The following is a 26536-nucleotide window of genomic DNA, read 5'->3' on the forward strand; positions in this document are numbered from 1 at the left end:
GGGTCTCCTGTCATTAGCTTGGTCGCTTCACTGTAATCCTACAGTATGTTACCATGGCTCCTGATCAATACTTACACATTATTACAGTTTACTAATTTAATACTTAAGTATTATTATTACTTATGTATTAACCTATTTACTAGTTATCTCAAATTGCAACAATTAGCTATGATACAGTACAAGTGAGTAAAAGATACAAAGGAGAGCATAAGTAAGGAAGAGAGTAGAGGAGGAAGCTCTGGCTAACTCATAATCCCATGTTATCTGATAGACCTGCCAGAAAAAGTCTACAAAATCAAGCACTTATTTTCACTCATTCTGTGCAATAAAGCCGCCTGGATTGGCGTTCTAAAGGCTCCCGCATGTTTTTTCTTTTCTTCTTTTTTTTTTTTTTTGGTGTACAGCAAAAGAAATATTGGACATTTTCAAGTCTTCATCAAAACTAGAAGCTTCCAAGCCCATTTAAAATGTACACTTACATGTACTCGCCATTTTCTTACTTAAATACAAAACATTCCATCAATAATAGAAATTGTATTCTTATAACATTTAACAATATTAAAAACATTTACAAAAAGGAGCGCTATTTGGAGACACATAGGTGCATTTGGTCATTAGCTCTTGTGCAGTATTTTCTTGGCGTAAAAGTCCCTACAGGTTTCACAGCAGCGCTGGTACCACCTCATGTCCTGACAGAGGTTCTTCTCTCGGATCACGCGACAATACACCGTCCACTGGTCCCCCATGCATTTGTAGGTCAGAGCAGCTTGAGAATGAACAGAGGACAGAGGCAGCAATCAGTATTCACAGGTCACATGAGCTGCATCACATTTCAATAAAAACAACACCTTTGTAATTGCCTTCCAAGACAGCCAATACTAGCATTTTGCTATAGCGTGACAAAGTAGGCGACATATTGTACATCATCTGTCCCCAGTTACACCCAGGCTGAGTATTCCCTGATTAAATCAAGTTAACTTCCAACCATTCTTGTACAATTAGCCTAAAAGGACCATCCAAGGCAAACCTGAAGTAAACTGAACACTGTTCTTGAACCAGTGGGAGAACGTTCATGGTTTTGGTCTCTTTGGATTTGGTTTTGGAAATGTAACACTGAAGTTTTATTCCCAGAGGGGAACAGGCTTGATCTTTACACGGAAGAAGAGGAGCAGGTACATCTTTTCATGGGAAAAGATTTCATGGGAGATTAGCATGCCAACATCTTTCTGTGGATGATCATAGTGTTTTGGACTAAATATTATACTGGATGGAAATGTCTGGACCATTGTCAATGCAACAAGTTGACTTGTTGATCAGTGGATTACTGTGAGACTTCCTTTGTGAGTTGCCTCTTTCCAATTGTTCATTGTTGGTGTTGATTGTACCTGCTGTTACAAGTGAATGTTGAAATGGTCCCACTCATCAATCACAAGAAAATTAGCTTTCCAGTTACGCATTGCTTTAGGTGGACGGGCTGTGTTTAAATTTCTTTGCCTCAAACATGCCCCTTAAATCCTGTGTTCACTTTTCAAAGTAGAGAGCTGTATTTTAACTTTGAACCCTACCCTATGAACTGATTGAGTGCTTTTGTTTCGTATTGTGTCTTTCCTGATGAACCCTTAACTCTGCAAAGGGAACTACCAAGTGGCCTGAACAGAATCTCTGAAGGACTCAACAACATTCAGTTCCAAGTGGCCTGGTCCAACTCCGGATGACGCCCTTTCAATGGCATAGAGCACCAGCTTCATGTTGGGGGGCTGCGGTCTCACCTGGACCGGGCCCAGCGGTTTGTGAACGGTACAACAATGCTCAACAAATTTGTTCTTACTTACCATGCTCACCATGCATTCAAGGAGGCAAAAGATGGAGGCAACTAAACACCTCCTGCTTTAATGCTATCAGTGATATCATCAATAATGTTATGGGACAAATTAATTATGGGAGGAATGTTGTTGAGTAAAACTGATCATGTTGATCATGATTTGTTCAATTAGTATGGTTACAGAGTTTGTATATAATATGAAGGCATTTTGAAGTCGCATGCCACTGAAGAACAGTTCTGGTTGTACAAGCTGTTGTTGCATAAGGCCCGTTTCTTTACCATGATGAAACAAAGCATACCTCTAGAACCTAATGAGCGCTGCAGCTGAATGCTATTGAAAGTGCTCATTTCTTTCTTGGTTGAAATGACAAGCTGCTAATGATCTCAGTGGCTGTCCGGTCAGAGGTCTTCAGTTAGAATCTGTGTTCTTCTTTCAGTCTAACTTTAGAGCAGAGTTGTGACAAGTGTCTCACCTAGTCTGGGGGAGGTGATGGTGTTCACATTGATTTTCTCGTTGCAGGTACCGTGGTGACAGGGTCGGTAGGTCGGCGGCCTCAGCGTCACGGGGCAGTCGTTGCCATGACGACCAGTTACTTTGTGCATACACTGGACCACTCGCGACTGCAGGCCCTTGCCACAGGATGACGAGCACTGAAACAGCCAATGGAAGGTGTCAGCTCTCACTGCAGAAGTTGGGGGTTGTGGTCAACACAGATGCTTCTATATACCTGTAAATCCCCCTAAAACTGCATACATTTCTGTTGTATAGGTTCAACAACTGAGATCCTACTTGTTAGTCAGTGATGTTAAGAGGTGTTAGTAATTGTATTTTTAAATTTTGGATGAAGCCAAACTAGCTGTTTCACCCTGATTCCAGTCTTAGTCTTAGTAAAGCTTTAGTATGGCTGATCCTCACCTGGTTTGCTTCCCTACAGCTGTTTCTGTTTCAGTTAATGATTTTAGATCAACCTGCATATGTTGTTGATCATTAGCATCTATTTGATATAACTGTTTAATCAAGCACTGAGCTATATGCCTACAAAATCCTTCATTTATTTAGCTGGAAAGTGACCTGTTACTTTAACAGTATATAAACATGTCAAGCGGAACGTGTCAAAATGTGTCTTGTTTTTACTATTGTTTATCTTTGTATAGTGTCCTTGAGTGTTTTGAAAGGCACTTATAAATAAAATTATTATTATTATTATTAAAATCTACAGTATGGTATTCCCAACCGACCCAATAATGCCAAAGATATAGAATAACCATTTAAGATGTGAAACTTCCATACTTTTGTATTTACTCATCATAATACTCATAATTTGATACATGACATATGTACATTAACAAGATAAAACTTTCATCATTTTGGAATTGCGACCACATTTTAATGACTCGTGGACCCACCTACTCAGAATGATGCAAAGTGGTATATTTAATGGCTATTTGACCATAGCAACAAGATATGTTCTAATAATACATTTCATTCATTTTGTACAATTCAAACTTACTGAAATTACCATAAATGATATAGGTATTCTTAAAAAGTAAAGCCACTATAAGCCAAACAATGATTTAATCCAATCATTACTACAAGCAAATTGATGAATTAAATTGCATAATTCGTAATCCATACATTGAGCAATGGCACAGGTATTGCAGCCCTACATTGCAGTGATGTGTCATGAGGCTGCTGTACCTAAATCAGTTTCTGTTGGTCAGACAAGACTTTCCAGATCAAGAAATGTCATTAAAAGTTAATAATACTGTGATGAATACTGTGACCAGCAGTAATGGAGCTGCTGTCTCACAACATGCTGTCTGACAACAACTCATTTGCCAAGCATCATTATACTCTCAAATGAGTCCCCACAGACACGAGGAAGTGGTGATGAGAGGAGAAGCACAAATAGAAACAGCGGAGCCCTGAAGGTCAAAGATCTGCTCCTGGAACTGATGTCTGAAGCTACTGATGGACTGGAACTTGGTGCTTGGTTGTTCAACGATATAAATCAATTAATTCGTGAATTCCTTTCATGGAGCTCTTTCAGCAGGCTGGTGAGGAAGATTCTCCCTGCTTGCCTGAGAAATCTTTGCTTTTCACCACCACAGAAGGTTTGTGTGAGCGCAGAGCAATAATGTCATCAGCAGGGTTTCAGATTATTACACTTTTTATTTACCAGCTGAAAAGAATTCTTGAATGTACTCCAGGTTACTTTGATAACTAAAGGCACTCATACACATACCTCCTACTGTCGGTCTAAGGACTCAAGCTTGAATGAGATTGTATTTTAACACTGTGACATAAAGAGGAGAAAAGAAAATATGCAATGTCTCCCCTATCCAACATAACAGGACACTAGCAGCCAAGCACAGATGCTGGCTGGTTGTTATATGGCAGCTGTATGATTGACCTTCTGAGAGGAAAACCCCAGAATTCATCTCTCCTGTGGAAAAAACATTGGCCCTAATCTGTTCAAAATACTTATATACAGAATATTAAACAATACATCCATACATACAATCATCACATGGCTAAAAAGAAGTCATAGCTATCAAACCTCAGTAACAGTCAAACGACTCATCATCATTTCAGATGGATCTATTTCTGTTTGACCTTCAGATAAAGTGGTTTAGGTGATCTGGATATACCAACTTGTCTTATCCTTTGACTGCTCGTGTTTCTTCCACTGTTAGAAATATCTCTTACATTTCAGCAATTATTTTGGTGAGTACATTTTATCATACTGTGACTAACAGAAATGACAGGATTACATTCTCCCTAAATAGTAAAAAAGAAATTCAAGTTCATGATTTTTTCCTCTTTTAAGAGGGTTTTTTCCATTTTCGTGGTTAGTGAATGCTGAATAAGTTGCTCAGAATGAACAGTGGGAGTGTTCATGGAAATGATAATTAATCTTTGCCTTATCCTTCAGCCAAGTGTTTCAGTCTGCTGACCTTAATTCCATCTTAACCCTACACGAAGCATGGGGTCGAACGATAGTCGTACCTTGGACCAGTCTCCAGTCTTCCACTCGTAACATTTGGAGTGGTCCTCACAGGGCTCCTCCTGAGTGGGCTGGGACAGAGGATCACATAGACCCTGAGGGTTTGTGCAGGACACTGTCCGCTCACGAACACCTCGACCACAGTCTGATGAACACTGGAGGAAGTGACAGGAAAATAAGAACAGAAAGAAATGAGTGGAAATCAGCAGAGTGTACAGGAGTGAGGGCCAACTGAGTTTTCTAAAGAATAAGGCTGCCTAGGTTTGTCTGGTTTTGTCAACACTTTGCCTGAAAAGACCAAAACCAACAGAATAGGGGGCAAGTCATCTGTCCTGTTCCTGGGATCTAGCGCTTGTTACCACATGGGTGCTGGGCCTACCCAAAATAACTGAATAGAAGATACAAGGCATCTCTGTAGCTCAGACAAGAAAGAAGCTGAATGGGTGGTGGCTGGGAAAAACAAAGACACAGCACAGCTACAGAAGAACTACAGAACATGAATTGCAAATTGAACAATATGCTGAGTGATATAACACACAGAGTGCTTTTAGAAACAAATGAATGGCATGATTGAATGTATTAACACACCTCTGCAAAAACCCATCAAAAGGACCTGCACTGCAGTGATGTCAGAACTGGAACGATATGGAATTCAAGTTCAGAGGATGCAGCAAGTCCCAAAATAAGATTTGATCCTGACGCATCTATAATCGTGGAGGGCTGTCAACGGTGATGTGGAAAATTATATATTTCAAAACAGCATAAACCTGATTGCAATAAAGAGTTGAGAAATTTCTGGTGGGATATATGCAGCGAAACCTCCTCTGGTCTCTTCTCAAGATATGGCGAGTTTAATGAATATATGCAGTGTGAAGAGGGAACAGGTGAAGTATGACACCCAGAGAGATTCATCTTTAAAAAGAGAACAAGTTAGAGAAGAAGTCCAAAAAGCAACAGTTTGAGTTTACAGATAAATATAAGAGTGAACACCTTTTTGCATCAGTCCTAGCAGACTCAGTGAGTAGGACACTGGGTAAAACTAAAATGCTATAATGGAATTACCCCCATAATCGGGTAATTCAATGAATAAATATGAACCTGTTAAGTCAATGGAGATTTGGGGTTGGACCTGTGAAGGAAGATGGAAGGCCAGGGTGGCTGGAGCAGGCCTCTGGGTTTCCCAACCAACAGGCTGCTGGTCAAATATTCTGTTGGGATTTTTCTGTTTGAGGGGAATGTGCATCTGAAATATATGATTTACTAGAAGAGTAAGGACTCATTAAAATAACTTCCAAAAAGCAAATATGGAGGAGTTTAATAAAAGTGTGGCTAATTCCTAAATGCTGGTCAGCAATGTCAAATGAATACCTTATATCTTGAAGACTAAAATACACAACCTTGTTTTTATCTTGACAATCATGAGCATCAAGGATCGTAAAATATTTCCTGTATCAAAACACATCCTCTGCTTCTCATAAATATGTCCAACATGGACAAAACTGATCAAGGTCCCAGTTCCCCAAAAGTACCTTAAGGCTCGGATTACTGTGAAATCCATCTTCCAACATTCTTAACCTGAAGACGTGTTTCCCGTGACAATGTATGATCGTCATACATGTTTGCTTGCTGGTACTAGCCCCTGTGCTATCATCCAGATCCACTAGAGGGTCCTAACCTGCCTTTCTGGCTGAGAGCTGAGTCTCTGAAGCTCCTGCAATCACTCAGTCCTGCTCAACAGGGGCATTGCTGACCCCTCTCTCTCTCAGTCTATGCTTGGCTGTCAGCGCTTTGTCACAGACTTCCTGGCTTGATGCAAAATGAGTGTGAAAAGCACGTGACTGTAATTCTGTGGCATTTTCCTGCTGGAAAAATACCTTTTCAATAAGCTTTTAAGGTGATCTCCCTCTGAAGTGCTCACATGAGAAATGTGTGAAAGAATTGAAGAGCATTCGTAGAAGTGCTCTTAGGAAACACTCTCCACTTCTAAGATCAATTATCAATGGGAGGTGAGGCCCAGACATCAGCACAGTGTGTGTATGACATACCTTGGACCACTCTGAAGCCTCCCACATGGTGAGGCAGAGGCGGCCCTCACAGCCCTGCAGAGGTGGGGGTTTTGCTCCTTGGCAGTACAGGTCCCTGGTGTGGATGAGTGAGCCATTCTGTAGGTGGTAAACACAAACCACCTCCCTCTGCTGAAGACCTTTACCACATGTGACGGAGCAGGATCCCCACTCTCCTGTCACCCACCTGTGAAAAAGCACCGTGTTCACAGACACTTCATAACGTGCAGTCCATCAGCTTTGAGTCTGAATGTAGAGATGATCGAGTCTTAGACAGCCTAGCTGACCAAATCATTATTTTATGGTCACAATGTCATACAGAAATCCAGGTTGATGATAACAGCTGTGTGATCAGCTATATCTACAAAGCGCGATCGATAAAAGTTGCCTTTTTAACTTTTCTGCCACACAATCAGCTGTGACCGAGCAGCTACAGACACAGCCGGTTCGTCTGCTGAACATCAGCCTGTTAAAGCTCTGTTCAGGCCCCTCCTGCTCTGTGATCACTGCCACTGTGTTGTCATACAGACAAATTCACAACAGTTAGTGTGAGCATGAGAGCAAGTTTGAAACAGAGATTTAATCGCAGCTCATTAATACAAGCTGCTGACCAGCAGTCATTTCCATGCTGCTGCACTGGGGTGCTGATGAAATCATAGTTTTATAATTGTGGGTTAATAGCATCAGCTGTGAGGTGTAATCGGCTATATTTACATTTAAAATGAGTGATCACAGGTTTGAGGTGATAGTTCTTCTTTACTTTACTGCAACACAGCCCTGAACCCCTGCTGGGCAGCTTACATCATCGTTTAGTAAAAGCTCTGTTTTCTACCAAGATATATACAATCTGGAGAAGGTTCTGGAAAAGCTCAATTTTGAGTGAGAAAAATGCAGATTTAGTCTGGACGGAGGGCTGCAACAGAGAGAGGATGCATTTAATTTACCAGCTTAGAGTGAAGAATACAATAACTACTACAGAGCATATTCCAAAACAAAGGAAAAAGTAGAATGATGATGATTTATCATTTCTGTACAAATAACATCAGAAAAGCATAATAACCTGAGTAACGTGTATGTGTGTGTGCATGCATGTGCGGGTCTGTGTGCATATGTGTGTGTGTGTGTGTGCATGTGTGTGTCTCACCGGTACTGGCAGGGGTGAGAGTTGCAGAGTCGTATTTGGGGGTGTGGTCGGTTCTCAGGTTGACAGTAGCTATTGTTGACCACCTCCATGGTTTTATTGGCTATCCTCATACAGGAAACCACTGTCCTCCTCTCACCTGCACACACACACACACACACACACACACACACGGGTCAGCACTCCATCTGTTCTGAGGGGTGTTTTGGAACATGTCCAGAGAGCAGAAGACAGATTTAAGTTTGGACCTATAATTAACTGACTTTTGTGTAGCTGTCACTCGGCTGACAGAGGGGTTTGTAGGGGTTTGTAGGTATTTAAGGTAAGGTATTTAAGGTTACCTTAAATACCACCTGTCAGGTAAGGTATTTAAGGTTCAGCAAAACCATATTCAACATTTTCTAATGTACTGTCTATAGGGCGATGAGATTTGCCCAACAGGAGCATGAAAAACAACTTGATATTAATCCCAGTGAGCCAGGCAGCTATGAGGAAGTTTTACAGCGCAATGTCAAGAAATGACTTTTATCCTGGCCTCGTATTTCAGTAAAATGAATGCATTAAGAAGCACAAACCACTTTAGACAGCTGAGGTACACTTTACATCCTGATCGAGAGGGATGCTCCACCAAACAACTGTGCAAAAATAATAAAGAGCTATAATTAGCTTCTTGAAACGTAGTTCCTGGGACTAACAGTTCTGGGTACTGTGGGTGGAGATGTGGCTTAAATTGTAAGCCCTTGATGTCAAATCATACATCTACATGGAATCTCAAGCAGATAGATAAACTCTAATCCACCATTAAAAAGAGATAAACTGAGCAGTGGTGGTCTCACCCCCGGCTGCTCCACTGACTGCTAATCCAGGAGCACCTGACCTCGTCTCCTGGATAAAAGCAGTCGACTGCGACTTCAAAGTGCTCTTCTCACATGCAATTTGAAATATTTTGAGCGCTGGATACCAATATTACAGAGCAATAAGAGGATAAGATGAGCTGCTCAGGAAATCAGCAGTGGGGTGCCTGACAATTAGGATTGCCCTGTGCCCTGTGTGTGTGTGTGTGTGTGTGTGTGTGTGTGTGTGAGAGAGAGAGAGAGAGAGAGAGAGAGAGTTACACAGAGGGAAGCCTGCTCTGTCTAATATGCTGTTGATGATTGGCTTGGATTAGCCACTGGTATGTCTCTACCCTCCTCGACCCCACAGAAACTTCTCCTTAATTCTGCCTTCATTTCTCTTTATGAATCTTTTCCCCTTTTAACTATTACATACGAGCTTGCACCAGATCTGTGTGGAGTTGCTGGCATATTAAATGCAAAGAAATTCCTCCCCAAAATAGTATCCAGCATAGAACTGTCTTTGTCATGGTGGAAGAGACTCTTATCGGCATGATTACTTATTGCCAGATACTTTATACTCAGTGCTATTAGTTGTTAACCTTTGGAGTTCTGGACCCCACCTTGCCTGTCGAACAGGCTGAATTCTTTGTGTCATGGATTCAACAGGTTTCTGAAACATTACTTGGAGGTCGTGGTCCTTGCTGACATGACAGCCTCATGCAGTTGCTGTAGATGCGTCTGCAAACAGGAAATCACCTGTTTTACCTCATTCTGCAGGTGCTATACTAGATTAACATCTGGCAGCTGTTGAGGCCACGTTGTCATGTTGGTGGGATCTTCTTCACTATGCTCAGTTGGTATTAAAGGGCCTAATGTGTGCTGAGAAATGCACACCACCAGAAGCAGCGTGAACCACTGGCAGGGTGCAACATGCATCCATAGATGTGGTTTCTGCTCTGACCCTCCAGTCACAGCAGACATTTCACCGTCTCCAGAGGCATGAAACTCCCAGAAGAATCTTCGGTTTCTGAGACAGTCAGACCACATCATCTCATCAAATCATTAGATTGGTGGTGGTCCATTTCTTCACAATTCTGATGTTTGGTCTGAACCTCTTGAAAATTCTTGACCATCTTTTTTGAACTGAGCTGCTGCCACATGAATTCCTGTCAGTCAGTAAGTCTTTAGAGGACACTAGAGCTCTTTCATACACAAATCAGGCATAATGACTAAAATACTGTCGTGATGTCAGATGAAGCCACTTCATGTTGCCATAATTATTCAAGTGCACAGAAATATGTGCAATAAAGTTGTTCTGGAAGCTTTCACTGTAAGCACACTGTGTCATGTTTTTACCAGTTTTAACAAGCGAGTGACTTCTTGTGCATGTATTTGCTTTCCCCTTTAATAAATAGTTATAGTTAGTTAGTAACTCAGACTGTGTTGCACAGGTTGTGATACAGCACAGCTCCATGTAAAGACAAAGAAAAAAACACTGGTTGTCATTAGGGCTCAGTTTTCTAATTATTACAAGAAAACTGTCTCATAATTTTATCCAGGAGCCAAGGTCAGGTGATTGAGGATTAGTCATGAGGCAGCTGGGCGTACACCCACCACAGCTTCGTTTATCTCTTTTAAACGGTGGATTAGAGTTTATCTGTCTGCTTGAGATCCCATGCAGATCCAGAGCGCACATCATAGTGAGTAACATCAAACTGATCAGCTGCTGTAAACACACAGCTGAATTAACAGGGAAGCCGATGCTTTTATTCAGCTAGAATCTTTGGATACATGTTGTATTTGGATTTTATTTGACAATAATGACAACTGGAACTAGAAATTATGAAGTACATAACTTTTGAGATGACAAACTTCATCTCTTAATCAAAAGATGAAGTAAACATGGTTAATTAAACTTTTATTTCTACATCTGAGGCTTTAAAAGATATTAACAGTGTTTTGTAAGTCCACATTTTAATAATATAGATAAAAAATGAATTGGGATCTTTAATTATTGGGAATGTTCAGACACGACACTCACACAGAGCAGAAACTGTCGCAGGACCAAAGCCTCTTTGTTTCTATTTTGTTGAACTGATGTTATATTTTTATAGTATTTCATGTTACATTTATTTTATCTCCGATGTCGATTAAGTCAGCGGTTAGTTTGTTTTACTTGACTGTTGCCAAACAAATCTCCCTCTGTGGGATAATAAAGAGGTCTCATGTTCTGTCAGCTCACATCATCACATGCACAGTTTAATGGCTCCTGATCTATCTGATGTCTCCAAGACAACAAGGATAAACTACCAAAAAGCATCAACACATATGAAAACCTGGGCGGATCAGTTCACAGAGAAATAAACCAGATTACACGTACGAAAGCATGCTTTAGCTGCAGTAATCTGGAGCAGGGTTTCACTGTGGCAGTGTGTAGCGCCGTGTCTTACCTCCTCCACACTGGACAGTGCAGTCCTGCCAGCTGCTGTGCGTCCAGATGTAGAGATACTCTGGCTCCTTCTGCTCCTCGCTGCTCCTGTCCTGAGTTGTGTTCAGAGACACTGTGTACTCATAGTGGATTCCATAGCTCTGGTCATGAAAGAGCAGCACCTGGGTACACGACAGAGAAGATCAAACGTAGCAAACTAAAATATTTGTATCAAATACAGTTATTAGTCTGATCAATTTGAGAACTGTTTGTACTGTCACACAGCCCATATGTAAAACACACAGGGTGGAGATGGTTGTCAGTTATAGAAAAGTGTGATACACCCAGTTTAGCTTTTGATGAACATCTACCATCAATCAAGTCTTAAGTCAAAGGTTACAGACATGTATGTCTCGCATCACTACGATATTCTGCACGATTCAGAGCACTAACTCATCCAGACTGGACTGTCAACTCTTCTGAGTTTTTTTTTTAGGATTGTGGATAACAAAGAAACGGTGATAGTAAGAGATAGTGACAGACAGTTGTACATAGTGATTGAGTGTTAATTGTGATTTTCTTCTTTGTGAGTGATAGTAGGTGAGTAATGGATACGTGCTCGTGTGTATTTGGCTGGTATTGTGCATACTGTGTCTCTGGCAGTGTAGTTTGAGTGTATTTGTTCTTTTGATTGTGTTGTGGGGTATCACAGATAGGTGAGACAGTTGTATGTAGGTGCTGAAAAAGGGGCAGAGGGTGATTATCAACGAATCCAAAATAGTGCAGAGATTCTGGGTCTGAAACTCCTCAACCTGTAACAACTGCAGACTCGAACTTGAATTTAGAAGAAATATGGGCAAGAACTAAAGCTCAGACCACTAACACATAAAAATAAAAATCACTGAACTACAGGTGTTTTACTAAAAGGAAATATATTGAATGACAACTGATAGAAATACACTGTAAAAAAACATTCCAAAATTGTCAAAAAACAGCCAAAAATAATATTTTAAACTGTTTCCAGTACAAAAACCATGTCTAAGGATTTTCAGAATAAGGCAGATAAATTCATAGTGTCAAGAAAATTCCACTTGATCCCATTCAGTTTTTTGAAGGAGTCAAATTGAACTGGAAACAGGTTTTATTAGGACTCAAATGGCCTGATAATAAGCAGATATGTATGTTTGCAGTGTGTTGAAATCCATGAAATGCAATCTTTTACGAGTAGTGATCTCAGTGTCCCTCACAGATGTCATAAATGGGTGTCCATGACATGAGATTCATTAGCTCCCATTTCAGCCCAGACCACTGCCTTACAACTATGCCCAATAGTGTAATCAACTGTTCAGCCATGTCTCCAGCTCTGCACGGGGTGACTGTGTGTGGTCTTTTGTGTGCATGAAGTGTAAGATATATAGAATTAGATCAGAAAGAGGATTTCCCTCTTCATGAGCTTTTTGATTTCACAGTATATTTCTGAAAAGAAACAAATAATAGACCCAAGAAGAGGACAGTCCAAATTATCTGGACATAAAATATCAGAAAATAGGTTAGCATAGACAAAAAAAAAAGCAGACCAGGTTCCCACAGCACAAAATGACATCTTCAGACTACCAAAACTCAAATATATTCAATTTACAAAAAAACAATTAACAGCCTGCTCCTTGGCCCAATCTCAGTGTGAGTCCCTTCACACTGAGCATCTGTCAGTGCAGAGTTCAACTTCCATCCATCCCATAAGTTTACCTTAACGTTAAACATGTATCCAACACACTGGAATAATATGTGTAGCCTTCTTAATTTAGCACATTTTATTTTTTTCATAAGCTGTTTGTTTGTTCAAAACTCTAAAGCTGATAAATCATTGGTATGACATTAATGCAGGTTTAACTAGACTACCACTCCTGAAACTGATGTGAAGCCATAAGCGAGAGAGAAGCCTGAAGTCACCCTGTTGGAGTTGTTGAGACTACAGAAACACTCACATGTATGGTGTTAGAGTGATGCCCCTTCCCTCAAAAACCCCAAATCTTTGGGGGTAAAGACACTGGCTGCAGAGAGCACACAAACCTGAGAACAGCCAGGTTTTACTCTGGCCTGTCATCAAGCTGCTCATGTATTAAAGTTAATTAATGACAGCTGTTATGACCTGCCTCTGGTCACATTTGTCACTTTAACTGTTTTAGAATATCTGACAACGCACATGACACAATGTTAATTCCTATTTGTTCACATGATGCAAGCAAAGCATTTTACTGGATATTCATTTATTCATCCATGCAGTCTGCATGAATGAACATGACTGTTTATCAGGTTATTAATGTGGTTGCACAAAGGCTTTTTTTTAACTTAGTTGGCCGGCCTGCACTACAAGGGAAAGCTGTTTTTTTTTTAAATATGAGACTATCATTCTCCTCAGTATCTTAATATTTGCTCTTGTTGGCTCTCACAGTGGTTCCCAAGATTAATAAACTGATTTTGTGCATAAGAGCCGATGGCGGATTAATGCAGTTATTACAGGGGTCTTATAAAGCAGTGCAAGACCGCACGTTTCACCTTGTGCTGCTGTTGTCCTACATTAATCTGATGTTGTTCAGTTCAGACCGAAGGCTGTGTTGAAAGTGATGCAGAAATGCGGCTGTGACTTTTACGTCGTGACCAGGGTGTTTACATGAGGCCAACATTGTCGTCAGATGAACGTAAAGCGGCGTACAGTCCCACAATGCATCAGCGCCACCAGCAGGATGGTTCAGTCCTGCCATTGTATTCAGGGTGTATTGTGGTATAACAACACAGACCAGAGTGCATAATGTGTTTACCATCAGGTGTAAGGGGGTCTTAGTGGGCCCCTTGGCTGACATCTTCTCCCACAATCCCCTTCTAACATATCGCACTATGGTCCCAGCCAGCTCAAACTCTCCTGGAAGCTCGATCTTCCAGTCGCTGTTGATGGACCTCTCAGTGGAGTCTTTCAGGGCTGTGAGGAAGACACAGGAGGTCAGAAGAAGCACTTTCACAGACAAACCCTGTGTCTTCCACGAGATAATAAACACCCATTCTACCCAGCTCCATGTGTAACCCAACTAAATGGATGTCACAGGGTAATTCCTGGTTAGCCTTGGCCACCAAGTGTGCACAGTGCATTTTCTGTGTTTCATTGTTTACACTGGATTCATCAGGGCAGAAAGTGACTAATACTTGGTGTGTAAATGTCAGTCCTACAGTAATTCCTACAATAATTCTATTCTACGTATACAGTAATACCTACTCAGCCACGTCTGTGGTTCAGGCTTGCTTAATGAATGGTTCAACATTTTGGGGAGCATACACTAACATACAAATAGACATGGGACATGGAAAAACATAGTCGCAGTACTAAAGTAGTTGTGTCTAGACACTGCTGTAATGCTATAGAAACATGGTCTGGTGTTTGTGAGCATATCTGGAAGTAAGCACATGCATCATTACCCAGAAAGCTATGTGAGGGTTTATCCTCAACAACTTTGATCCTCCTCGCTCCTGCAGGGATGACCACAGCCTCGATGTAGCCTGATAGAGAGACAGACATATGAGGTGAAGACAAATCCAGAGACAAACGCAGTACACACACACACACAAAAAAAAAACTGTTACAGGTGCTGGATCAAAAGAAGAACTGAGTGCAAAAGTCAGACAAATGTAAATTAGCTTAGGGCCTGAGTACAGTGTGCTGATCTTTATCTGACTTTTGAAACCAGAGGCATACAGAGGTTGCCGTAGAGCCAGAGACGGGCTGGTGACCTCTGTGTCTGTATCAGAGATGCTCTGCACAACTGAATTCACTCCCTATCACATATATTTTTGTACAGTTCTATCATCTTTCTAACCATGTTAATGTCATTAAAGGAGCATAAAAGTGTTTTACCCTTTTATTACAGATTACCTAAATTTCACATTAATGTTTATGGAGCATGTTAGTGTTTTAATGTGTTTGTCCCATCTATCCCCTCCCATCCAGATTTTCTGGAGGGAAGTGGCTAAAAGTTCTGTGTTTTGACATCGATGTATCATTTTCAACCCTTTATCTCAGAAATATTTCTCATGGACAGTTAAATGAAGCTGATAATTACCTTTTCAAGGTTCTGCAGGCAGCAAGTAAAAAAGCCATTATGAGTGTTGGCTCCAGAAAAACGCCCCCACCAGTGATATCTTTGTTAATATAGTGAAACAACATGTCCTTGAACAAATGCCATACTCAATCCGACTTCAAAAAGATCTGGGTGAGAAACGATGGCAGAAATGGACTGTTTATTTGGCCAATGAGTGACTGTTGTAAATGCGACAATGTTATGTGTCTTAAATGAATATCATGCACATAAAGGATAATTTATCCTTTGGATGTATTGACTATACCCCCGGACCCTGACTGTTTGTTCAGTTTGTTATTTGCTTTATGGAAAAAATGAAAATACCAATAAATAAAGAGTTAAAAAAAAAAAAATACCATCTATAGTGTGCCTTCCATTTTGAATACTCTTTGGAAACAAACATATAGAGACTCCAGTAAGTGAGGGTGCACTTGCAGAATCTGCTTATCAAATCAATTTACGTTTTGACATAAAAACAAAATCTAAATGCTTGGAAATCAGATCCAGTTCACATTCAATTCAAATCTGTAATTTCCCTTTGCTGAATAGGCAGCAGTCTTCAGTGGGATCCTAAATAATGTTCCCAATTTGTGGCTCCAACTGCGAATGTGATAAACAGCAGACAACATGAAAATGCTAATTAAAAAAGCATCTGACATGCTGATATAAGACATGTAGCCTTCTGACAATGCACCTTATTATCCATGATCTACTTGCCACAAATACTGAGTCACTTAAATAACTGATTTGATGTGAATGAAAGAGGGAGTGGGAGTTTGTGGTCACTATCTCGGCTCTGTACAGTGGTGTTACAGAGTGGTACTTCTTTAAACTCACTCAGGTAATTTTTGGTGGGACAGACACTGGCTTTCAGAGACACACACACTAACCTGAGTTTCATTTTGGCCTTTGGGAAAGAAATGTGCTAATTATAGCAGAGTATTTTGCATATTCCTAATAAAAAAAGCCAGGAAAGATGTTAGCCTTGCAGCTTTCAGCGACCTGGGACCAGATCCAAAACACACACAGCCATCCGACCCTATCTGAGCTATCTATGAACCAACAGACTCAGTCAAATGTCAAGTGTCTATCAGCTGATTTTCAAGTTGTACATACATGAAACCAATTTCTGCCTGGAAGTTAGAAAACTTATTCAACAATCTAACACCTCCTTTAGGAAAATGAGGGCTGTTCACAATCTGCATAATGTAGTGATGCTCATGGTTCTCAGTCTGCTGATCTTTAGCCATGACTAGCATGGCTGTACAAAATTTCATAGGAATCCAACCAAAAGTTATTTGATTGAATGTCAGTCTGACAGCACTTTGACCTGTTTGTGTCTGACCCTAGATAAGTGGAAAAAGATGGATGGATGGATGGACGGATGGATAGATGGATGGATGGATGGTGTCTGACCCAGTGCTGCTGCTTGGGTGCCTTCCATTTGGCTTTCATGGCTCCTCCCTCACTCGCCTCCTCTCAGGGATGAGACGTGAGGACTGAGGAACTGTCCTCACGAGAGCCAGGGATGGAGTGCTATACCTACAGTCTCATTTTGAGGAGGTGGGAACAAGTCATGGTGTGCAGCATTTCAGCTGTCAAATTTGTGGAAATGACTCCCTGACAGTTTAAAGAAAAACATCTGGGACCTGATGACTATTATCAGTCCATGTCTTCCTTCTCTCACTCCATCCCTGGCTCTCCTCCTTACATCACAATTTGTCTTCTGTTTTTGTTTGTTTTTTTTTTTGTCTTTCTTTTGTATGTGGTTGAATTTATCTTTAATTTGCACCATACAACACTACATAGTCAGACATCCACTCACAGACATTATTGATTGACCGTTCATACACTTAGTCATTTCTTGCTTGAGGGATCAGTTGGTCCACCACTTTGGTCCGGTTTGAAATATTACTATTGGTTGGATTGACATGACATTTTCGCCAGATTTTCATAGTCTCCAAATGAAGAATTTTCATTCAACAAGTACTGGATTTTCTCCTCCTAGTCCAATACTTTGGTTTATGATTTTGCACACATTGCTATAATACTAATGACAAAACTAATGGTATTCCAGTCTGCTTCAGCTGTTCCTCAGCTGAGATTGGGATCACGGTGAATACAACCTGTAAAACATCAGCATGTTGTCATTGTGAGCATGAAAGCTATAATTCTCAGATTGTTTGTGTTTTAGTATTTTTTTGTTTTTTTTTTTGGAGGGGGGGGGGATTTTCTGCCTTTATTAAGCAAGGTGCAACGGAGGGCTGACAGGAAATGCAGGCAAGAAAGGTGCCTTTCCAGACTCAACCAACAGAGGTATTAAAGAAGATTTTACCCTGGGCTTGAAGTGCCCATGCCCCAAATGACACTGTTCACTGTAGTTTATTGGCAAGAACAGGCAAAACACAGGAAAAGATCATTTAAAGTGACAATATTGCGATGTTATCAGCATTCTCTGGAATAATCCAAGTTAAGTTAATTTGCAACACCAAAACCGTAACTGACCTCCTCATGAGGTGAATTTATTAAAACTTTGGGGTGCTACTGTTTGGTAGTGTTAACTATAAGAGTACCTTTATCAATCAAGCTCATTACAGACAATAATATCTTTTTTTCTAACTGTGTCATCTCTGTCGCACAACCAGCCACCAGCCCTTCTCCACACGCAGCATACATCGTTATACCTGTTGGGCATTATTTCAAGACAAAGCAGCTCAATCTGACAGCCAACATTTATTCTACCAATGGATGTGTCTTCAGTCAGTTGACGGTTAACCAACATTCATATTGGTTTCTGCTCTAGAAAAAGATACAAATAAAGAACTAGAGTCTTTAACAAGGCAAATGTGAGCTGCTTTGTGCCTGTACATAGTACACAATTATGCCCAACATCATTTCATTGTACAGCGTTACACACTAACAGACACCAATATGACTTCATACTTACCAACACATTCTCTGAGCTTTAGGAACATCAAACACACAGCACACTGTTACACACCATGAGTAAGTACAGTTACTTATGACTGATCGCCAGTTCTGACTGACGTCAAACACAGACACACTGACAAGACAACACCAAAAAGTTTGTCGCATGAACCCAAAGGATGAAATGCAAATTACTCGTAGAGGCAGAGTGTGAATACTATCATCCTCCACCATAATAAGGGGAAACCATCATGTGCTCTTACCACTAGTCTGTCTTCATCACATGACGAGGTCAGGTCAGGTCTCGGGGCTCACTAAATCCATTCTGTCTCTTTTTTTGGTTGGTGTAACACAATACTGAATTATGTCAAAGAGTGAGTATGTCAAAGTATGTCCTTGACTACAAGGCAAACTCTATGGTGGCCCCTGAGGACAAAGCATACACAAAAGAAAAAGCACAAACATTCATTCATTCGGGAAATATACTGCAAATCTAAAAATGCGACAGATTTTAAGAAATATACTAAAAGTGAAAACACTGTTACGTGTGCTTCATGTCTTGTGTGATACTTAACAGGATGCTGTTTTTCACACCTGCCGGTCAACAGGCCCGTCATAGTCTCCAACTTGCCTGGATATGCAACTCAGCCATCACTCAACTGGTATACTGATGGTGTATATTTATCTGTTCATCATCATCATCATCATCATTTATCATTCAGAACCCAGAGTGGGGCGACAAAAACTATAAACATATATTATCCAGTAAATAAAAATATCAGTCAATATTAGCAAACAGGAATGATGTTTGAGAGATTCTCAGTAGTCCTGCCTTCTGATTGGTGTTAAGAAGAAGACAACTTTCAGCCACCTCTCACTTCTTCTGTGATCATTCATTTTAAATGTCATCACATAGCTGCTAATCTGTATTTATGCTTCTTTTGTCAGGCGCACAGCAGCAACCTGTTACTACCAACTATACGACTGATTCTGAGATGACTAATTCTGTACGCTTCTGAAGTGAACATTTTTATGGAGATTTCTTTTGTTAATTTTGGGATCTAGCTGGATCTCTGCTATGAAAATACAGGATAAAGCGAGTCATTCCTCAATTCGACGATTCCACAGTGACCATGAAACGCCACTGAGGGAAGTCCTCTTTTGTACTATGTGTTTCACAATTTGCAGCATTTCTGGATTTGGAGTGCACTTCCTTTGTGTTTGTGCTTCTGCTTTTGTATAAATTCTGTCCTGAGGGGCCACCATAAAACTCAGCAGCAGGCGGCTACATTTAGACCATGGTAAAAAGTAAAGTAAATACAACCCAGCAATAAAAGAGTCACTATTCTCATCCGTCTCTCCTTTGTCCCCAAACTTTTTGGAAGTGCATTGTGAGATTACTGGAGTACTTTATTCAGATGCTTTAAAGGAAAATCATACTATATTTCAACCCGGCATATCTCCCATTAATGTGGACATTGAGACTCACAGTTGAACTCACACAAAACAATGTATATAGGAGCCTCATAGCTTTCCAAAGACACATGATTTTCACATGAATTTTAAGCACTTGTCTCTGAACACAGAAAGTAATCAGCTGGGATATCCATTATGGCTAACTGCACAGATATCTATGTCTGGACTTTTCAATGACTGATATTTAAAGAGCAGTGTGGCCAGTGGCCAATATGTAATAACAATATCATGTTGTTCTTCTCTTGCATCTGATAAAATACAACAATTAAATAGTAACAACAAATTAGACTTAACTGCTGAACTTAAATGAACACTAATGTTTATGTCTGCATTGTCTGTTTGCTTAAGTAGATCTGCACTCAGCCTGCAATGCACTTTTTTTTTAAATTCAGAAAACGTATCAAATAAATCAATGCCCACAGGTAATCAAAAACTAAACTGTCTTAAAAAAACAAAAACAGACAAACTATGAATGAAAAACAAAGGAAGTTTCAGTGCACTAAACAACAGCCTCCTGGAGACTTTGTTTCACCTACCCAAAGTAAGTAAGAAAACTCTGATTACAAAGCATACAAAGGATATTGTATGTGAAGCACTGCAACATGTCTGACACACAATCAATAAACATTAGCATATGGTAAAACATTTTCCTTACCACTATGAGCTAACATTACAACATTAGCAGAGAGTCACAGCTGGCAAACTGACCTGGATGTAGATTCTTATGCATTTAGTCATATGGCCAATCCAGGCAGCTTCTCTCTGTGTTTCCTTTCATTTGGACTCAGAGACCCGTGTTTGCAATGTTTTAATGTGTTTCTGATGGATGTGTAAATATGTGCTTTTTTGCAAGTCAGCCAAAAAGATTTAATACGCTAAAAGCTCCTTGCTGAGTTTGTTCGGGGTGTTTCTGTACCCTAGTGCTCAAAAGTTCTTTAATGCATATGCCCTACATCTAAAAGCTTGTACTATGAATGTGAGTGTACTGCCTGTTTGTAGTAAAGTCGTGCCATATAATCCTTTCATGGTGAGGAAACAGAATCTCTTCAAACACGGTATTTGCATTTCAAGAGGTTGCGTTCATGAAACAAAATTTTGTGAGCCCGGGCTGAAACTGATCCTGTGCAGATCTTTTCTGAGGGTTTGGGCAACTTGTATCAACAATGAACAAACACACCCCTCCCTAATGAAAGCCAACCAGCTGCATCCATCAAACCTCCACCACCCTGCCCATCCAGCTATGGTTAGACACACACTGCCATGGGCTCTCCTGGGTGTACAAGCAGCACATTTGACGTTTTAAGAGGCAAACGTCAAATGTTAAAGTATGATTTGTGTATAATACTGTAAATATTGAACCTCTAACATTTATAGTGTTATATTGCAGATGGCTGTTTTCTCCCCTCCACCCTTACCCCTCCACTTGGCAGGAGCAGCAGGGAGAAGGAAACACCTTGTATGAAAGCAATGTGTCCTGAGTATACCTCACAGCTCAGTTACGGGTTAACAGGGTCAAACAGCTGGTTATGTAACTGTAACCAAGCTTTTTTTTTTTTTTAACATTCAGACTACACCCCCCAGAGGAGCCCACAGTTAACTGCTTCTCTAATCTACCAACAGTAAAACACTCCAGGCAGTGCAGGAAACACACACACAGATACACACGCCCACACACGCGCGCGCGCTCACACACACACGTGGTGCATGCATCTTACATGAGAAACACTTGGGGACAGCTCTGGGTTTAGCCATCACACAGGTAGATACCCTCTTACACTGCCTAGTGGTGACTGGAGGACAAGACAAGCAAGTGGAAGGGAGGTCACATGTCCTGTGGACCACACCAGCATGTGCATGCAGGTGTGCACACACACTGACACACACAAGCTCCCATCCATAATCATTATTGTTATTATTCTCTTCTCTGACTCAGTTTGTGGTGTGATGTAGACACTGTAAAGTGACTGCTGCATAGAAAATGGCTGATTATTGATTCATTTATCAGTGTCCTCATATTTTGTCACATGGGCACCTGCAACATAACCCAAATATTCATGATCACTGCTAGCCATAAAATACAGGATCAAGAATTACAAAGTACAAAGAGGCAAATGATGAGGAGTTGCTTGTACAACCGGGAGCTGTAAAGTACTAGGTTAATTTACATGCTGCACCATGTCCCTTTTTGAATTTCTAATCCACTAAACAGTATTTCACATATAAAACTACAGTTTGTACCATGAATCTGTTTTTTCTGTCACAAGGTTTGGGTGCTTGTTTGAAAAGGGATGGGTTCGATATGTAGTCAACCTCACTGCCAAATTTAAGTCAAGAAGGAGTCACAGGTATAAACTGGACCCAAACAATGTTTCCGATTCCAAAATGTCATATTCTAATTGACATGTACTCACACAATACTGTAGCACCTGCTGTTAGTACAATCTGTATACCAGCTGCAAAAACATTACTGTATGAATATTTGCATAGAATAAATGCTGTATACCATTTGTGTGTGGCACAGGATTGAGACAGAGTTTTGGCATCAGGCAGGTCTCACCAAATAAACAAATAAAGCAAGAAAGAAACCATCTACATTATCATGATTGGGTTAGTTCAAGTAGGGACAACTTTTCCAGCAAGACTCCTTATTTCCCAATATTTTCCAGGACTTTTACATAACTGATAACATTATTAGATAGCTGAGCTGTGTAAACTCAAGATAAAGCAGGTCATGATGCTTTTGCTATCAGTGAAGAGAAGGTGTTTGACACACCAGCCCACTATACCACTGCACTACATGTGTAGCCAGTGAAATACAGTGCAGTGAGTCCAATAAATGCATTTAAAGCACCTACTGTATATGTAGCAATTAAATATTACTGAGTTTGGAACTCCTTGCATCAAATCAGAACAGACATGAATAAATCATTAGAAATTAAACTGCTTCTCATTAAGTTGGCATCTTTAAATAAACCACATATGGCTGATCCCTGAGCAAACTTTCCAACCCAATCAAAAGACTGCAAATGTAGCAACAACTGCTGTAGTATAAACTTATTTCTCTTCAAACCCCTCAGGCTTTACCAGAAACATCAGGCAACCAATGGACAATAGAAATAATCATTGCTTCAAAACCTAAATATAAGACATCAAAACAAACTGCATCACATCAGCAGCAAGTAGAACTTATTTGATACCTGATTTTTAAAAAAAATCTGGTTTCAGATGCATACATCAGCACACACATCGAGCATGCGAGTTGGATACCAGAACACAGACACTCACCCATTCCTTTGGTGTGGTTGAAGTCTCCTCTCACTATCTTACAGGAGCGTCCATCTCCATTACAAACACCACAGCGGTCCTCTTTCGCTGAAGAGCCGATGATGCCGTCACAGCCAATTTTCTGACCACAACAAAACAGTGAAGTACAACAGTAAAATAGAAGGCTAAAGAGTGTGTGTGTGTGTGTGTGTGTCTTTCCGCCTGCATGGCCATCTGTGTTAAGACATCTTGCATGTGTGAATAGTTATAATTTACCTAGAAAAGAAAATATGTTGTATACAGTATAAAAGCTTAACTTGTCCTGGTGTCATACTGCATGTAGTTCAGTCAGCAATCAGAAGGTGGCGTTAAAACTTGAAATGGATGTACCAACATCAATTTTGCCTATTTCACATAAATTTTCAATGTTCAGGAATTGTATAAGAATGGAAGAAATGATGTGTTGATTGAGTGTCTTCAAGAAGTCAGTGTTTCTGACAAAGCTATAAATGAGACTAGTATTTATCCATAAAGAGTGTAGCTGAGGAGATGTTGGACTCCCAGGTACAATTTGTGGCCAGTGAAGACAGGAATTTACTGCAGTAATACATACTGTCATGGCAAACAGGGTGTGTGTCCACAGCCCTGAAGTCGTTGGACCTTCAGGGTTTTACTTTTGAAGAACACATATCAATCACCACTATTACAATGAATGAAAGGAAAACAGTAATTGCACAGCAGTAGTCTCTTGTTCAGTAACGAGACAAGGAGAATAGAAGATGGATGTAACCACAGTTTCTAAATCTAAAACCTGTTGACCCATTGCATTCAGCATAAATTTGAGCTTTATTCCTCTGATTTGGACAAACATCTTTGAGACCAACTGAGGCATCTTTGATCATCAGAACTGACAGAGCATGGCATCATCAGAGCTACTAAAATCACTTCTTGATTGTAGATTTCAGCCAGGATTTACCAGCGTGTACACTGAAGTGTGCTGGTGTGTAAAGCTGATGTTCATTCTGCTTGGCATCTTTGCCTGCCACACCTCTGCAAGTGGACACTGGGTCAATTGCAGGTTCACCAGCAGGAGCCACAGTTCGCTTATGTCTTGCCCTCTACCCAGTACATCTCCAGGTAGGGGCTAGTGGTCATTTGAGGATGTCTTCCGGCCACCCCCTGCCGCTACCCCCATCAGGGTGTTGAGCCTGTGCTTCCTCTGTCAACATAACAAGTTACTTCTCAGTCTTTTAGACTCGGTTCTTTGATGGCCCTCTGTAGGCTTGCCCCAAGTCATAACAGCTGCACAGAGAGGATGGAAGTTCATTGCTGGGGCTTTGTGGGTAAATAAGTATATTTACCCACAAAGCCCCAGCAATGAACTTCCCAGTTGGATGGTTGGTTGTGGTTGAGCTAGTCTCATTGCACACTACTGCCATTTCAGAGTACCTGAGTCACTTCAACTCATATGCTGCTGGTATCCCTTCCTCCCAAGAGATAGTAAGTACTGACAAGGACCGTCTTGGCAGCTCTGGACCAAATGAAGACATACTGTCTAAGAGTTGGCTGTTTGACCTTGGGTGGGAAAATAAGCTGCTTACCCAAGTCAACACACATTGCCTTGCCACAAGTAAGCAAAGATGCTGTCTGTTCTTCCTCCGGCTTCCATGGGTTCTCTTCAGGCTTAACAAAGGGAACTGGCAGTCGATGGTGAACTGAGGAGTTGTTACCCTGTCCTGCACTTCTCAAATACCTCTGCCAGCTTCCTCAGCACCTGGTTGTGCCACCATCGGAAGCAGCCCTGCACCAGTGTGACTCTGCACCCTGACAGGATGTGCTGGAGGCCTGTGTTGCTGCTGCTGCACAGCGATCACTTGGTCTCTCTCAAAAAACACTGAGAGAGGTTTCGGGGCCATATGTCGCCCTTACGAAGAAGCTGAAGCGTGCTTGCAGAGTGGTCTGCCCACCTGATGCCTCCACTTGTGAGGGCCTCCCATTGTGTATATGCTCCTTGCCGGCCCTGAGACACTCACAGGTTGTGCTCCTGGTTCACCCGTGTAACCTCTTACCGTGTAATCTCTTCCACAACCATGGTCTTCCTCTGCTTTGACTTTGGACCATAACTAGCCCTGCCCTCACTACTCTTCCCATGACCTCTTCACCTCTGCCTGTGTGGCCAACAACCTCTACACTCCTTATCAGCTGGTCCCTGCTCGAGTATGAGATAGGTCTCCTCTTGCCTGTATTGAAAGCTGGTGGATTTCAGAGGAAACTGCACTGTGTTCTTGCCAAAGAGTCCCAAGTCAGAAAAGTAGCAGGGGAGGCTGAGCCACTCCCTGATGTAAGTGCTGCCATCCATCCTGTTCGGTACTGATGATGGAATTTTGCTGTCTTTCAGTGTCCACATTACATGCTGGTAGGCTGTGAACTGGTAACACCACAACTTACTTTGCCATGAACTGGCTGCTATCAGTCCTTGCCAGGCCATCTACCAGCTGCCTTTAGCCAGCCTCCCCATCTGTTTGACGGAAAATTCGATCTGAACAGCCTCCGGAGGCTTTGGATAGGTTGTTCCAGCAGCCATGGGATCTCCTCTCCTTCTGTGGCAAAAAACTATGATGTTGTTTCTCACTCCTTTCCTGATTGAAAGGCTCTGTGACGTTGAAGGTTTTATCTTCATCGTTGCCCATCTCCTCAGCTCATCAAGGTGCTTCAGGAGCCCTGCTGTGCATGGGGCTGTCTGTAGGATGCTTGTCTCATCATCCATGTAGTGTCTCAGAGGTGGACACCGGTTGCTGGATGGTGATTTCAGGCCTCTGAGAACTTGCCTGGCACCGATGCGGATTATGTCAAAGACGGCCACAAAGTGTATAGGGGAGACAGAAAATCCAATGGCAATGCTGACTTAAAGGTTTTGCCATCCTGTCATAAAACCTTTAAGGGAGAAGCACATGTGGACGTTGCTGAAATACTTATGATTTAAAGTAATATTTAGGCAAGGCCATCGTTCCCAAATCTTACCAAGAGCCTTTCCCTGAGTAGAAACACAAGGGCACCCTGCTTATAAATTTGGTACAACCAGAAAATCCACCACTGAAGACCTCAGGCTACAAACAGCTACATATAGAGTCACTAATGTAGGAGGTGAAAGTCCATGAATGGCTTCACATTTAATATCAGATGACAACACCTGAAAAAGAAGCTAATGTTACTATATTCTGGATCTGTTTAAAAGCAGCACAGATGTATTTTGTACCAGCTGGAAATGATTATTATTATTATTGTTATTTTGGATGGGACTAGACTACAATGTATTACAATAATCAAGACAAGACAAAACTAAGGTATTTACTTATTTTGAAGATCACCCTGAGAAAGGAATTACCTTATTTTTGAATATTCCTCAGTTGGAGGAAACAGGACTTCACAGCCTGTTTATTTTG

At 41.1% G+C, this 26536-nt stretch overlaps 1 protein-coding gene across 2 annotated transcripts in view; it reads right to left on the minus strand.

Moving 5' to 3' along the window:
* Positions 1 to 354: 354 nt before the first annotated feature.
* adamts17 (ADAM metallopeptidase with thrombospondin type 1 motif, 17) overlaps positions 355 to 26536 on the minus strand; it is a 108914-nt gene continuing 82732 nt past the window's right edge. Inside the window, exons 15-24 of one of the 2 annotated variants that reach the window (XM_041935484.1) lie at positions 23115 to 23235; positions 21545 to 21619; positions 14767 to 14847; positions 14118 to 14275; positions 11321 to 11480; positions 8038 to 8173; positions 6876 to 7080; positions 4833 to 4985; positions 2296 to 2473; positions 355 to 766 (exon numbers count right to left, since the gene is read on the minus strand). In XM_041935484.1, coding sequence (XP_041791418.1) covers positions 615 to 766; positions 2296 to 2473; positions 4833 to 4985; positions 6876 to 7080; positions 8038 to 8173; positions 11321 to 11480; positions 14118 to 14275; positions 14767 to 14847; positions 21545 to 21619; positions 23115 to 23235 — 1419 coding nt within the window. In that variant the 3' untranslated portion in view covers positions 355 to 614. The remainder of the gene's footprint in view (positions 767 to 2295; positions 2474 to 4832; positions 4986 to 6875; positions 7081 to 8037; positions 8174 to 11320; positions 11481 to 14117; positions 14276 to 14766; positions 14848 to 21544; positions 21620 to 23114; positions 23236 to 26536) is intronic. The other variant, XM_041935492.1, reaches the window with a different exon arrangement.

This window comes from Chelmon rostratus, chromosome 1 (assembly GCF_017976325.1).
Source record: "Chelmon rostratus isolate fCheRos1 chromosome 1, fCheRos1.pri, whole genome shotgun sequence".
NCBI lineage: Eukaryota > Metazoa > Chordata > Actinopteri > Chaetodontiformes > Chaetodontidae > Chelmon > Chelmon rostratus.